This window comes from Penaeus vannamei, chromosome 41, assembly GCF_042767895.1.
Source record: "Penaeus vannamei isolate JL-2024 chromosome 41, ASM4276789v1, whole genome shotgun sequence".
Classification (NCBI taxonomy): Eukaryota; Metazoa; Arthropoda; class Malacostraca; order Decapoda; family Penaeidae; genus Penaeus; species Penaeus vannamei.
In genome coordinates this window covers 10928597-10938762 of record NC_091589.1, presented here as the reverse complement: position 1 = coordinate 10938762, position 10166 = coordinate 10928597, and the positions used below count along the sequence as shown (strand labels likewise).

The 10166-nt window shown below is 40.2% G+C and overlaps 2 protein-coding genes across 3 annotated transcripts in view; both read right to left on the bottom strand.

Moving 5' to 3' along the window:
- Positions 1-6: 6 nt before the first annotated feature.
- Positions 7-3572, bottom strand: LOC138860400 (tropomyosin-like). Its single transcript, XM_070117891.1, has 4 exons — positions 3292-3572; positions 3011-3085; positions 2380-2463; positions 7-1242 (listed from the first exon to the last, which is right to left on the bottom strand). The coding sequence occupies exons 1-4, from the start codon at positions 3431-3433 to the stop codon at positions 500-502; spliced, it is 1044 nt and encodes a 347-aa protein (XP_069973992.1). The 5' UTR covers positions 3434-3572; the 3' UTR covers positions 7-499.
- A 2769-nt stretch (positions 3573-6341) lies between these two features.
- The window catches only part of LOC113825871 (tropomyosin Cha f 1.0101), a 3997-nt gene continuing 172 nt past the window's right edge, over positions 6342-10166 (bottom strand). The window contains exons 1-4 of one of the 2 annotated variants that reach the window (XM_027378706.2): positions 9992-10166; positions 9711-9785; positions 9100-9183; positions 6342-7201 (exon numbers count right to left, since the gene is read on the bottom strand). The exon at positions 9992-10166 is cut by the window's right edge and continues 172 nt beyond it. In XM_027378706.2, coding sequence (XP_027234507.2) covers positions 6456-7201; positions 9100-9183; positions 9711-9785; positions 9992-10133 — 1047 coding nt within the window. In that variant the 5' untranslated portion in view covers positions 10134-10166 and the 3' untranslated portion in view covers positions 6342-6455. Of the gene's footprint in view, positions 8435-9099; positions 9184-9710; positions 9786-9991 lie in introns of both variants that reach the window. The other variant, XM_070117721.1, reaches the window with a different exon arrangement.

Genomic DNA, 10166 nt, shown 5'->3' with positions numbered 1-10166 from the left:
AGCCCCAAGTTGGCCTTTCAGTTCGAAGATTGAGCTTGTCATATTTACTTTCTTGTACCATATCGAGATAGAAAATAACAGACATAGGCAAATCGGAAAGAAACAGCAAACACCATTGCGTAAAATGTCAACCCTACATACTAATGCTTAGTCACACAGTAGTGGTGGATAATATGGTTTATATATATGCATAAAATACAAGATCACTGTATTAAATGTATACGATAAAGGATCATAGAGTTCTTACAGTGCTTCAGATACCCAATGCTTATATTCGATTCTGAATACTTTACATAATCATTATTAAGAACTCTGCACTTCGTAGTCACTTCAATGTCACCGTTATAAACTTTTCCCCTATACCCACTGCCCTTATCCCTTACTGCACTTCACTGTCACCTCCATGAACAAATTGTGACAATGTACCTACACAATATTCCTAGATCCTGTAGGATCTAGGAATATTCTGTACAATCCACCAACTATCTTCGAGCTAATATTAACAAGAAGGATCGAATACTTCATCTATTTCTAACAGGTCTATGTCTGCTTTTATTTTCTTAGTGTTTAGAGATGCCAAAGACGCTCGAAGAGCACCAAGCGCATCTTCTTTCTTTTTCTTTTGTCCTTCCAACACTTTGTTTTCAGCTTCTAGACTGCGGATCCTTCCAGTCAGCTGATCAATCCCTGTCTGGATCCTGGTCTCTGCTGCCAGTGCATCCTCCTTGGCTTCCTTCAAGTCGGCGTTCCTTCCCAGCTGAGCCCTTTTCTCCCCTTCGGCCGTGGCCTTTCTCTGCTCAAGCTGCTCGAGTTCCTGGTCCAGCCGGGCCATTTGCTGCCGGATCTCCTTGCTGTTGCTTTCTAACTCTGCCACTTGTTGGTCTAACTGGGACTTGGTTGCCTGTTTCTGAGGTCGCAGTGCTTTCTCCGCCGCCACCTGGTCCTTCAGTGCTTGTGTTTTTGCCTGAAGGGAGGCCTTTTCTGCTTCTGTGTCGCTGCCTTTGGCCAAAAGCTGCAGGGTGTCATCTTTCACTCTCCGAATGCTGGCTTTCAGTTGCCCAATCGAGTCCTCCTTCTGCTGGGCCTCTTGGCGTCTGAGGTCGACCTCATTCTGAAGTTGTAGGCTCTGTCCTTCCAGCTGTTGAATGACGGCTGCAGTTTGGTTATTCCTTTGCAACAGTTCTTGCAGTTCGTTCTCTTGTGCTTTCACCTTTTCCACAAAGTCGCTTGGCATGAAAGTACCTGTGGAAAAATTATACTTTCATCATAAATTAAAAGCTTTTCCTACGATGCACACAAATCTATTGCTTGTTGTTCTGCACACACATACATATAGATATGTATATATATGTTATATATATATATATATATATATATATATATATATATATATATATGTGTGTGTGTGTGTGTGTGTGTGTGTGTATATATACATACATGCATGTACACACCCACGTACATACACACATATGAACAAATATATGATATATATACATGCAAATATAAATATATATATATATATATATATATATATATATACATGCAAATATAAATATATACATATATATACATGCAAATATAAATATATACATACATATACATGCAAATATATATATATATATATATATATATATATATATATATATATATATATATATATATATATATATATATATATACATGTAGAAAAGGTATGAATGAGACTGGATATCTTCACAATACAGGAGATGTTTTTGACCGGTTTCGATTACGTCTTCATCAGAAATACATACATAATACATAAATCGTATGTATTTCTGATGAAGACGTAATCGAAACCGGTCAAAAACATCTCTTGTATTGTGAAGATATCCAGTCTCATTCATACCTTTTCTACATTTGTCAACATGGATACGTTTCATATATATACATATATATATACACATCCAAATAAAAAAAAAATATATATATATATATATATACATATACATGCAAATATAAATATATACATATATATATACATACACATATTTACATATTTGTGTTTATATATAGACACGCACACACGGACACATACATATACACACACAAACATAAATATATATGTGTGTGTGTGTGTCACAGCAGGAACCAGATCGAAAATCTCTTTCATTCCGACTGAGACTACAGCAATTAAAGTATTCATGTTTAGAGATTGTACTTACACTGGTGACTAAACATGCTCTTATGCACCGTGTGTGGTTTGTTGCTGTTGTTGCTGCTGACCTGTGTAAGAATATTGAACTGTATTTGAGACTATGTGTAACATGCTTTTATATTTGCGTGTATGTCTGTATCATGCCTGTGTCCGCGTGTGGTCTTACGTGTGTCAAGTGAGTTATTTTGACCAGGGCGACTCACCTCGGTTGATGACGTCATCCTGCTGCAGGTGTGACGTCAGTGCCTGGGAGAGGATTTCAAGGCTGGATGTCACTCGATCGAGGCCTGCAGGGGGGGGGGGGGCATAATACCTTCAGAATTCCTATTTCGGAGGAATGAAGTCTCTTAATGAAAAAAGAAACAAAGAGGAAAGTGACATCAGCGTAGCTGTGTTGTAATCTGAGTGTGCGTTTTGTGCGTCTGCCCGTGCGAATGGGCTTGAATTCGTTCGTGTGTCGGTGCTGTGCCTCGTCTGAGGGAATGTGCTTTCGTATGTGCATGCGTAGAGATATTTTACCAAAAATAGAGGATAATTGTCGATATGCGATTAGGTCTGCACGATGTATCAATTAAATTTAAATAAACTAAAGGTTTTACTGGGAATCAAAGTAACATCCTTTCTCAGACGGGAAAATGAAAACAATGAATAGAATACATGAGTAATCAAGTAAAATCAGAGAAGAGAAACCATCTTTCCGCGCTATGTGTTTGTCTACTATCGTTACAGTATCTTTAATTCTTCGGGAGATGGCAACTTTCAACAGAATTGACAACATCAACTCATCCAATATCATTCATCTTAGGATACGTCGGCGCAGTGGACTTTGCTTACCTTCACTCAGCTGCTGCGTCTGCGCTGTGTGGCTGCGGGATAACTGCGCCAACTGCGTCGTCACTGCGGCGTCACCTTGGCAGGAAGAAACGAGTTAATTCCCCGCGACAGACGGCGTTAAGGCAAGGGGCTTTCTGAGCAACAGCAGGTGCAATGCGGGTGGCACTGTGTGAGCGAGGCTTTGCCATCATTAAAGTATCTTAATGAACAACAACAAAAAAAGTGATAATTATGACTGAAAACGAACCAGAAATAAACATCAAAATGATAGAAAGCCTCACCACGAGAGATGTTGCTGACGTTGTCGAGCAGCTGGGCGATCGCCAGCTGGTTGAAGACGACGCTGGTTCGCAGATCCTCGTCGTGGGGCGCGGCGGCCGCCCACCCGACGGCGCACAACGACAACAGCGTCAATCCCAGCATGTCCTTCGAAGGAGCGAACGAGAGAGTGCGAGAGTTCCTGAAGTTCCTGACGGAGCGGCGCGAGGGAGTGAAGGCTTGAGGTTGCTGCGGCTACTTATAAAGGCAGGGAGCGGGGGCATGGGTCCCTGCGGAGGCTTGTGCAGGGAAAACCCTCAGTGGCATCCCTGTGCCTCCGACTTAATGTTTACAGGCATCCTGAAACTTTATCTAGGGGGGCGTGTTGCAAGTGTTTACCATTCTGTCATATTTTTTTTTTCAGGTTTTCATTCAGTTAACTAGTTTTCTCTTACTATTACTTTGTTTTCTATTTGTCTAAATTTCGCTACTTCGGCGTCTGTCATATTTTCATGTCTTCCCTCAGTGCATTTCCCATCTACGACTATCAAGAAGAAGAAGCGAGAGGGAAGCTCGCACTCAAGTTAAACAAGGTCGACCTCGCCGACCCAGGCTGCTGCTGAGGCTCCTCGAACACGGCGGCGACACCGGGTGACGGAGGACTCGGGAATCCCGGTTCTTGGCAGGGATGCAAATGTGCACACATGCGCACGCCAGGACACACACACACACACACACACACACACACACACACACACACACACATATATATATATATATATATATATATATATATATATATATATATATATATATACATGTGTGTGTGTATATATGTATATATATAAATACATATATTTACATAGATATATATATTCATGCAAACACACACACACTCAAACACAAAGACATACAAACACGCTTATATATATATACATAAATATGCGTATATAGATATATATATGTATATGTATGCTCGTTCTCCAGTCGGACGGGTATCATACGCGTCCTTTCCTCAGCGCGGCCGGGCGTCGTGGACCATGACACACGTGACTTTGCATCTGCAGATCACTGGTGTTTAACTCTACGGGACCATATAGCCAATTTTCACACTCAGACTACTGTGGAAAGACAATACAAGAACAGGGTGGTGTAAAAAAAATGTATATAAGGTATGTAAGCACATATAGATACTTTTCGTGTACCCCATTTATATTTATATTTATTGATGTGGACCAAAGTTCGGATCTAGGATTTTTTTTCCAACTCAAAAGGTTATGAACAGATTTTAATATATTGTTTACCTAAGGTATGTCTTAGCCAAACTAATATTCCCTAAATTTTGGTGGTGATTCTGATCATCTAGCAATCCTACCCTCCCTTTGGTGGTGAGGGAGGTTTGCATTTTCGAAATATTTTGCTCATAGATCAAACTAACTATATATGATGAAATGAATAAAATAAGATTAATCATATGAGTGGCACATCATGTTTATTTATTTGTGTGACTTTTTTCATTATTGTTTATTGGACACTTGTCAGATTTTAAAAATTACTATTATTCTAATCATTACGACATAATTACCGATTTTCTGAGGTAATATGCAAAAAATAATATTTCGGTCGACATCGAGAAGGGCTGCCACCACCTGATAAACAGAGGCCGGGCCTTGAAATTTTCAGGCGAGAATCGGGGGCCCAAAACTCCTCGGAAATGCATTTAACCCAATTTCGGCAAGACGGGCGAAAAAAGGCGAAAAAACATTAGACGGTCCCCTTCATGGTGATTTCTTTCACTTACAAACAGTAATTTTTTATGATAAAATCATAAAAGATCACGAAACTCGAGACGTATTCATCTAACAATGTCATCTAACAATCAGTAAATAATAGGCAGATATATAGATAAGTATGTGCATTTATTTGAAATTCGAAATTTTCTCTTAATATATCATGTACATATTTGTTTTATTGTTTCCGAGAGAGGGACGCCATGTTTTGGTAAGAACCAGCATTTTGTTGTGATTCGGTGCACATAATTTTCAATATTTTAATGTTCTATGGAGTTTGGATAAGCAACTAACTTGTGTAATATTCCTATTTCCATATCAATTGTACAATATCTATGTAAAATGTTAGTGTTTATTTTCGTAAAAATATTCTTGTTTATAGTTCGGCAAGTTGACGACTCATCAGGTAACATGATTAGCCATCCTTCATTTGTAATGTACTTGCCTTACCACTGTGTGACATGAAAAGTGATATGATTATTTTTATTTTGGGAATTAGTGCTATTGTGCATCTATATTAATTTTAAGGGGCAAATTATATCTTAGATTTATAGATATTGTTTATACCTCAAGAACTGTACAAATAATGTAATATTTTTATTTTTATTTCAGATCTCAGTGTGGCTATTTTCTCACAGTTTTGGTATGGTTCATTAGCTAATACTTTGTTTATTTGTGATATTTTAGTCCTGTCATTGTATTCACTGATTTTGTTTAACAATATGATTTTCCTTAACACACTGTCCATTTGTCTCTTTCTCTGCCTCTACATGCAACTCTTTACATCTTATCATGGTTGGTTGTTAGGACTTAGCTTAGTCATGTATCTGTATCAATAAAATGCATCACTCATCCCACATGTATATATTTTTTGAAATCTCACATTCCTTTCTGTGAGAGAGAGAAAAAAAAACACCCATGACTGTTAAACCTACAAAGAAAACCATTAATTCATAAATATTCTGTTTACTACAAGTGCTTGCCATTTGGTGGGTTACCTTGCCATAAGGGGTTCAGAAACCTCTTACCACAGATATACCAGAACAGTTATATATAACAAAAAAAAAAAAAATTCTTCAACTCCATCTACTTATTGTGGTAAGCATCACTGAATCTGATTATCACATCACATTTCATGATTATCTATAGGCTATTAGCAAATATCCCATCCCTGATTAAACTCTTCAGACATCATAAATAGGCCAACATGGCACTTTTTTTTTGTCTATTTGATGGTACTTATCATTCACATTATCTATATATAGGGTATGTCAAAGTCTAAATGTCTTTAGTAAAGTTTATTAGAAGTAATGTCTTCGTACAACTATGGCACAAATATAATGTAACAGTTTATTTTTTCTGAATATTCAAGATCTTGGAACAAGAGGTCAATATCGCTAACAAAACCACTTTTCCATGTCCCTAATCTCAGATTCAATTTTCTGAATCTGCTGGCCTACTCTCCTAATAGAAGCCTGTACCGACTTCTCCGATTCCCCAGCACGCTGTATTCCCTTCTCTAACTCTCCCTTCTGAATGTTCAGTGCATTCACTTTTTGCTCCAACTCTGCCTTAGTCTTTGTGAGATTCTCGCCTGATCCTCTGGTATTTTCAATGTCCTCTTCGAGACGACTATTCTCATCAGAGAGCCGTTTGATTAGAGTCTCTTCTTCCTTTAGATTTTGGGAGAAGGAGCTTTTCATAGCTGCTTTTGTATCTTTACCCTGTGTCAATTCGTTCTTAGTTCTGGTGGACTGTGTAACCTTTTGTCTAGCGGAAGAAATCTGCGTTTCAATTTGCTTGTTCTGTTCCTTGGCAAGGTGGAGTTCTTGCATAAGCAGACTGATCTCGTTGTTCAGTTGGGCTTTCTCTCCTTCTGCTTTCTGGAGTGCGGACTTGGCTTCAAGGTTCTCTGTCTTGGCCTGCACTTCCTCATTTTTCAGTTGCAGCTCCTCCGTCTGCAGTTGGAGGAGCTGATCTTGCAACTGTTGCTTGGTGGTCCCTGCCTGGCGGATTCTCTCCTCCATCTGCTTGCGCTTTGCTTCCAGCTGGGCGCTCGCTTCTTGCTGTTCCTGGATTTGGTTGTCGTTGAGGCCGGTCCTTGCTTGCAGAGCTTCACTGATGTTTGTGCAGCTGCGGATCTCTGTTGAGAGGAGAAATTTGTTCAGACATCTACAAACCTGCATAGCACTGTTGTCCTTTCAGTTCGAAGCTTGAACTCATCGTCTTCCATACTTTCTTGTACCATATCAAAATAGAAAATAACAGACATAGGCAAATCGGCAAGAAAAAGCAAACAGCATTGCGTTGAATGTCAATCCTACATACTAATCCTTAGTCACACAGCAATTGATATATATATATATATATATATATATATATATATATATATATATAAAACATTATCACTGTATTAAAGTAAATGTATGCGATAAATTGTCATAGAGTTCTTTCAGTGCCTTGATACCCGATGCTTTCATTCGATGCTGAACACCTTAAATAATCATTATCAAGAACTTTGCACTTCAGTCACTTCACTGTCACCTCCATGAACAAATTGTGGCATTCGGTATACCCACACAACATTTCTTGGTCCTGTGCGTACTGTACAATCCACAAACTTCCTGCTAATAGAGACATTCATATTCGAATGCTTCCCGTATATCTGACAGTCTTCCGTCTGCATCTTCTTTCTGAACATTCTTAGATGCCAGTGACGCTCGAAGAGCAACAAGCGCATCTTCTTTCTTTTTCTTTTGTCCTTCCAACACTTTGTTTTCAGCTTCTAGACTGCGGATCCTTCCAGTCAGCTGATCAATCCCTGTCTGGATCCTGGTCTCTGCTGCCAGTGCATCCTCCTTGGCTTCCTTCAAGTCGGCGTTCCTTTCCAGCTGAGCCCTTTTCTCCCCTTCGGCCGTGGCCTTTCTCTGCTCAAGCTGCTCGAGTTCCTGGTCCAGCCGGGCCATTTGCTGCCGGATCTCCTTGCTGTGGCTTTCTAACTCTGCCACTTGTTGGTCTAACTGGGACTTGGTTGCCTGTTTCTGAGGTCGCAGTGCTTTCTCCGCCGCCACTTGGTCCTTCAGTGCTTGTGTTTTTGCCTGAAGGGAGGCCTTTTCTGCTTCTGTGTCGCTGCCTTTGGCCAAAAGCTGCAGGGTGTCATCTTTCACTCTCCGAATGCTGGCTTTGAGTTGCCCAATCGAGTCCTCCTTCTGCTGGGCCTCTTGGCGTCTGAGGTCGACCTCATTCTGAAGTTGCAGACTCTGTCCTTCCAGCTGTTGAATGACGGCTGCAGTTTGGTTATTCCTTTGCAACAGTTCTTGCAGTTCGTTCTCTTGTGCTTTCACCTTTTCCACAAAGTCGCTTGGCATGAAAGTATCTGTGGAAAAATTAAACTTTCATCATAAATTAAAAGCTTTTCTTACGGAGCACGTAAATTTAATGCTTGTTAAAGCACTTCATGTTGTTCTGCGCACACACTCACACACATATATATATGTGTGTATATATACATACATGCATGGAAACACACATGCATATACACACATGAACATATATATGATATATATATACATGCTCATATAAACATACATATATATATATATATATATATATATATATATATATATATATATATATATATATATATATATATATACACGCACATATATTTATATATTTGTGTTTATATATAATCATGCGGACATACACACACACACACTCACATAGATATATATGTCTGTGTGTCACAGCAGGAACCAGATCGAAAACTTTCATTCCGAATGAGACTACAGTAATTTAAGTATTTGTGTTTAAAGATTGTACTTATGCTGGTGACTGACCGTGCTCTTAAACACGCATGTGTGTGTTTTGTTGTTGTCGTTGCTTCTAAATTATATTAATTCATCTGTTCCTGTGTAAGAATATTAAACTGCATTTGAGACTTATGTGTATCATGCTTGCATATTTGCGTGTATGTCTGTATATGTGTCCGCGAGCGTGCTTGCGTGTGTCAAGTGAGTTATTTTGACCCGGGCGACTCACCTCGGTTGATGACGTCATCCTGCCGCAGGTGTGACGTCAGAGCTTGGGAGAGGAGGTCGACACTGGATGTCACCCGAGCGAGGCCTGCAAGGGGGGGGGGGAGATTATAGTATCAGTATTCTTATTAATGACCAATAAAGTCTTTAATGTAGCAGGAAATAAAGAACAAATTGTCATCGACGTGCTTGTGTCGCAGTCTGAGAGCGGGCTTTCGTTGCGTCTGCTTGTTCGAATGTGCTTGCGTTCGTCTGTGTGTCGGTCTGCGTCGGTGCCTGTGTCTCGCCTGAATGAATGTGCTTTCGTCTGTGCATGCGTTGAGATATTTTACCGAATATAGAGGATAATTGCCGAAATATGATTAGTTCCGAATGATAGATATAACATTAAAGAAAAGCTTTCACATTTCTTCATAGATCAAAGTAATCTGCCTGCTCAGAGTGGAACAAAGAAAACACTGGATAAAATGCATGAGAAATCAAGTAAAATCACAGAATAGAAACCACCTCTCTATTTACTTCGGGAGAGGTCGGCAACCTTCAACAGAATTGACAGCATCAACTCATCCAATATTATTCATCTAAGGATACGTCGGCGCAGTGGACTTTGCTTACCTTCACTCAGCTGCTGCGTCTGCGCTGTGTGGCTGCGGGATAACTGCGCCAGCTGCGTCGTCACTGCGGCGTCACCTTGGCAGGAAGAAACGAGTTAATTCCCCGCGATAGACGGCGTTAAGGCAAGGGGCTTTCTGAGCAACAGCAGGTGCAATGCGGGTGGCACTGAGTGAGCGAGGCTTTGCCATCACTATAGTCTCTAAAGTAAACAACAAAAGAGTAAAGATGATAATAAATGAAAACGAACCAGAAATAAACATCAAAATGATTGAAAGCCTCACCACGAGAGATGTTGCTGACGTTGTCGAGCAGCTGGGCGATCGCCAGCTGGTTGAAGACGACGCTGGCGCGCAGATCCTCGTCGCGGGGCGCGGCGGACGCCCACCCGACGGCGCACAACGACAACAGCGCCAATCCCAGCATGTCCTTCGAAGGAGCGAACGAGAGAGTGCGAGA